The sequence below is a fragment of the Arachis ipaensis genome, chromosome B01 (genome assembly GCF_000816755.2).
Source record: "Arachis ipaensis cultivar K30076 chromosome B01, Araip1.1, whole genome shotgun sequence".
In the NCBI taxonomy this organism is placed as follows: domain Eukaryota; kingdom Viridiplantae; phylum Streptophyta; class Magnoliopsida; order Fabales; family Fabaceae; genus Arachis; species Arachis ipaensis.
This window is the reverse complement of record NC_029785.2, coordinates 135,825,822-135,831,366: the sequence shown is the minus strand read 5'-3', so window position 1 is coordinate 135,831,366 and position 5,545 is coordinate 135,825,822. Positions and strand designations below refer to the sequence as shown.

At 36.8% G+C, this 5,545-nt stretch overlaps 1 protein-coding gene across 1 annotated transcript; it reads left to right on the top strand.

Moving 5' to 3' along the window:
* LOC107642014 (zinc finger protein CONSTANS-LIKE 5) lies at nt 2,943-4,892 on the top strand. The gene is made up of 2 exons (XM_016345355.2): nt 2,943-3,874; nt 3,967-4,892. Exons 1-2 carry the CDS (start codon nt 3,164-3,166, stop codon nt 4,345-4,347), a joined length of 1,092 nt encoding a protein of 363 aa, XP_016200841.1. The 5' UTR covers nt 2,943-3,163; the 3' UTR covers nt 4,348-4,892.

Sequence of the window (5,545 nt, the reverse complement as noted above, 5' to 3'; positions counted from 1 at the left end):
AGACATTTAAAATTATTAAAAAAATATTTAAAAATTTAAAAAAAATATATAATTATTATAAAAATCATCCTAAATATATAACAAAAGCACATTTGAAACTTAGAAAAAAGAAGCATTTAAAATTAATAAAAAAAATCATCTAAACTTAGAAAAAGAAGAGGATTTAGAGGAGAGAACACGGTATCGCAGGACAACAAATTGCAGGAGAGAGGCGTTGGGAGGAATTGGAGGATTGGAGGGGGAGACGGGCGCGTCGCGACGAGAGGATTCAAAGAGAGAGGGAATGGCGTCGCGGGACAATGGGTTGCAGGGAGAGACGTGGCGTCACGGTTTGGATGGATAAGCGCAATGGAAATTTCACGGAACACGTTTTTGAAATTTTTTTTTTTGAAGTAAAAGTATCTCACTACAATAAGATGGAGCAAGAACAAAGAAGTAACAACTTACAAACTCTAAAATAACTCAAAATAATCCTTAGTTATTTTTGGCATTGTTATCAACAACTAAAGGTTCACCACCAAACTATTTATTAGAATTTGTAAAAGATCTGTTAATAATTTTTACCATACTTAAACACTGATTGTTGAAATTTCTATAATTTTTTTTAATTAAATTGTCCAAATGACAGCAAAAAAAATCAATAAACCACCTTTTTCTCTCTCACCTTTGTCATTAGTAAATCTGTACAACTTTCAAAGTGTTATCTGAGGATACCTAAAATAACGCACATCCTTCCAAAAGTGAACAACCAAACACACCACAACTGCTAAGTAAACTCACATCCAATGAATAAGTGAAAACTAGTTTCTATCGATTTATTACATAATACACACATATGATCATCTTGGTCAATAACACTTAATCTTCACAGTTTTTTTTTTTTGTATTCTTCCTACCAACCAACACAAACTACGTAAATAACTCAATTTTTGGTGGGACAAATCCTCGTTAAATTGTACTAGTAAAATTATAGCTTGTTAAAATATCTCTATCTACAATATCTACACAAATAAATTAATGAAATAAATACTTTTTTTTTGTTAAATTTTCATATTACTCTATCTTTTCTCTCAGTTATTAGTTTAACTTATCGTAAAACTTCGTGAAATTGGTTTACTAATTTCAACTTTCACTGAAATACACTTTTAAAATTTTATAATTAACTACTAATTTTTTTGTTTTCTTATTTTTTTAATAAAAATATATAAACAGTTAAATAATAAACACTAAGTACATTATTTACATTAACACACAGTCACACACTAACAAATAATATTATGATACAGATTATCAATCTAAAACTCTAATGGAAGTTTATGAGTTTATATTATACATTATTCTTATCAATCTAAAACTCTAATGCAACTTATTTTTACAATTTTCCATTTCAATCTCCTCGCGTTAGTTGTTTGACTTTTCTTCTTGTGGTGGTGCGAAGGATACAAATGATTACGTCACCCATTATTACACTCTCTTTACTTAATTACTTAATTATCATATCTCTTCCTACTTACTTACTATATTTAGTTTACACATCCTATCTCTAACTCCTAAACGGCACTACCGCACCATGCATATATATCATTTGTGAATCGTGATACTACTTCCATATCCAAAAAATGATTATTATTACCCTATTTATACCACCATATTATGACGTGACAAAAGAGGGAAATAAAATATTTCGTTTTAGCATGTTACCCATTCTTTGTTAGAATAATGTTTTTAAAAAAATGATGATAATTAATATATTCATGTAGCTCAGAATGTTCCATAAAAAGAATGAAAATATCACGAAAATTCATTCTAACCTAGCAGTTGCCGTATACAAATAGTAAAAGTTTGGATGATATGTTACAATAACGAGTTAAAATTTTTCCCAGTTCTTATGAAACCCTATTATATATAAATATTTCTGTAAACTCTCATGGAGTTTAAACATACGCTTTGATATTGTTGGGCTAACTGATATTGAATTCTTTTGAATTGGTGTTTACCAAACAATAAACAATATATATCTAACCTAACCTCTGTTTCTTTGCCAGTTTTTCTTTTAAAAAATCTAACCTAAACACATGCTAAACCAGACACAAGAGAATTAATTACTATATATACCCTAAACAGAATATCTTGCATACAATATTCATTCAATAATAACTTCTCCAAATAAAGAGTAACCATGAAAGACTTATTCCGATCCTAGTAAAAATTAAAAAAATAAAATAAAATAAAATAGAAAAAGTTACATGTTATTGCAACATTTTAAAATTCGGTTCAATATTTCAATCAATTTGGCCTTTTGTATGCACTTATATAGAGTAGAAAAGATGAAAGAGTTTGAGCCTCCAATGTGAAACTTGCCGAGTCTCTATAGTATATATCCACATACATGAGATGAAAACATTACGTATACATCCATAGGTGGTTTTTGTCTGGCTTCAAAATGGCGAATCAGTTCGTTTCACCAAAGGAGTATACAAGTGCTGGCTTATAAAATCTCCCACAAATGTCATTGAAGCTGTAAACAGATAATGTGGGGTCTATTATGCTGGACCATAATAATATGTGGGGGGAAAAAGAGTTAATATTGATAAACAGAGAAATTTTTGACAATCACAGAATAATACATTCATTTTTCATCTGTTTTAGTATTTATAAAATCAACCACCATATATATATTTTCTTTGTTTGACAATACCTTTTTTAAAATCAAAAGATTAATATTGATTATTTATCTGCGATAATTAAGCAAAGTTAATTATGTATTTTTATTGATGTATGTTGAAGGCTTGAAATCGATGTGGGGATGGGGTGGGCATCTTGAGCATGTCGCCTCTTCCCAATTTGATAATTTGATCTTGGTGTCCGTGGAGGGCCCACGTCGGCACAGACACAACACGATGACAACTACTACTCCTAAATAGAAATAGATATATTTGTTGGCCTGAGGGAACCATTTTCGTGGCCAATAAGAACCCACGTGTCGTGTCTTCATTCGTCATCACCTAGATTTCCTCAATGTGACGACGCACTCCAACCCCTAGATAATAATAGAAATCAACACACCGTTCCCATTCAGAAAAAATAATCAAGAATCCACATCTCCAGGGAGCAACTACTACTACCACTGCTGCTGCTTACTGGACAATTGAGAGAGAGAGCCATGGGCCTTAAGGGGTTGAGGAGCGGCTGGACCGTGCCGCCCAAGCCATGCGACTCCTGCAAGATCGCTTCCGCCGCACTCTTCTGCCGCCCTGATTCCGCCTTCCTCTGCATAGCCTGCGATTCCAAGATTCACTGCGCCAACAAGCTTGCTTCGCGCCACGACCGAGTCTGGATGTGTGAGGTCTGCGAGCAGGCACCTGCTGCGGTCACCTGCAAAGCTGACGCAGCAGCCCTCTGCGTTACCTGCGACTCTGACATCCACTCTGCTAACCCCCTCGCCCGCCGCCACGAGCGCATTCCCGTCGAGCCCTTCTTTGACTCTGCCGACTCTATCGTCAAGGCCTCTGCCGCCTCCTTCAGCTTCGTCGTCCCAACCGACAACGGCATCTCCTCTGACGGATTCCCCAACGACGACGCCGCCTGGCTCATTCCCAACCCAAACTACGGCTCAAAGCTTATGGACGCCCCGGACATGAAATCAAGGGAGATGTTCTTCTCAGAAATGGATCCCTTCCTCGATTTCGATTATTCCAACTCCTTCCAGAACAACAACAACAACAACAGCGCCGGAAACGACAGCGTCGTTCCGGTTCAATCCAAACCCGCTCCCATGATGAATCACCATGCCGAAGGTAGCTGCTTCGACATCGATTTTTGTAGATCGAAGCTTTCCTCCTTCAACTATCCATCACAGTCTATTAGCCAAAGCGTAAGTGCTAAGATATAACAAGCTCATCTTAAAATTGTAGAGGAAAACTTGAATTTCGCTGATTGAAATTTGAATTTTGTTATGCACAACAGGTTTCTTCGTCTTCGCTTGATGTAGGAGTGGTGCCAGACGGGAACACCGTCTCGGATATATCGTACTCGTTCGGCCGGAACTGCTCCGATTCGAGTGGGATGGGATCGGCGGGAAGTGGCGGCGGAGCCACGCAGCTGTGCGGGATGGACCGTGAGGCGAGGGTGCTGAGGTACAGGGAGAAGAGGAAGAACCGTAAGTTCGAGAAGACCATAAGATACGCTTCGCGTAAGGCTTATGCAGAAACCCGGCCCAGGATCAAGGGCCGGTTCGCTAAACGGACCGAAATCGAGTCGGAGGTGGATCGTCTCTACAGCCCCGGCGGTGGTGTCCCAGGGTGTCTCATGCTGGACAGCCAATACGGCGTCGTACCATCGTTTTAGTAGCGTAGAAAAGGAGTGAATGGCAAAGTAGGGTGCATGGGGAAATGCTCTGTTCCTCTTTTCTCGCTAGTATTTGGGGATTGTAGAATAATGAATGATTAGTGAATCTATGGTAACCGTTGATTGAATCTGTCCGGACATGATGCTTATAATTGGCCGTTGATCTGATGCAGAGCATATGAACATTAAGATTTGCTCTGCTGGAGAAAAAGCCCTCTATCTTTTTCTGTAAACTTATTAAAATTAGGAAAAAGAAAACTGTAAAGGGCTTTGTGTAGAATTAGAATCTGTACTGTAAACTCTTTTCACCGCTTTCTCTGTCTCTTTCTCTTTCCAGTTAAAAAGTGTCCTTTTCCAATCTGATCACGGATCTCTTTCCCCGTTTCTATTGGGTGCCTTTCTTCCCAAATGTATCTGTTTTTCTTATGAGAGGTATCATCCTTTGACTATTCTTGTATTAAGAACCTATCATCCTTTTACGACTCCGTGTCATGTTAGGTTACCATATGTACGATTTATTGTTAGTCGTAACTCAAGTTTGATTTCTTTTCTCATCCATATTTTAATCACACAATGGGGTTTAGGGGATATACTCTAGGATGAGATGAAAGGTATTTTCTTTAATTTTCCAGAAGTTTCTATGAATAGAATACTGAATATATAAACGGTGGAAGGGAAGGGGGATGGTTCTCCCAATTAGTCCCACGGTTGACACGTTGGATTTATAAGATCACGAACAAAGGTAAAAATTCAGATGCAGTTGATTTCATGTAAAGTTGATACGTGCGAATCGTTAGATGATTTGACTGATTTGACTAAATTTTTATTTAACGGCTCTCAGATATCAACTTCACATGAAGTCGACGTCACCTGAGTTTTCACCCGAACAATATTGTTTCTCAATAGTCATTACCTCATGTATTAATATTTTACTGTCGTAAAAGCTCGTGATAGAATTATTAATAGATACGCTGTTATAATAAGACTTGCAAATGGTATAACTAGATGTCTCTATCAATGCATATAATTATCTTGGTATATAATATTCAACCAACATCCATTGGAATCCTTGTTAGCTAGGAAGGAGTTTATTTTTAAGTGTCTATTAGCGTTGCTGCCATGGAAAAAAAAAATTGGTGAATATAATGTATTGCGATAATGATATTTTAGATTAATTGTATATATACTAAGAAATTAG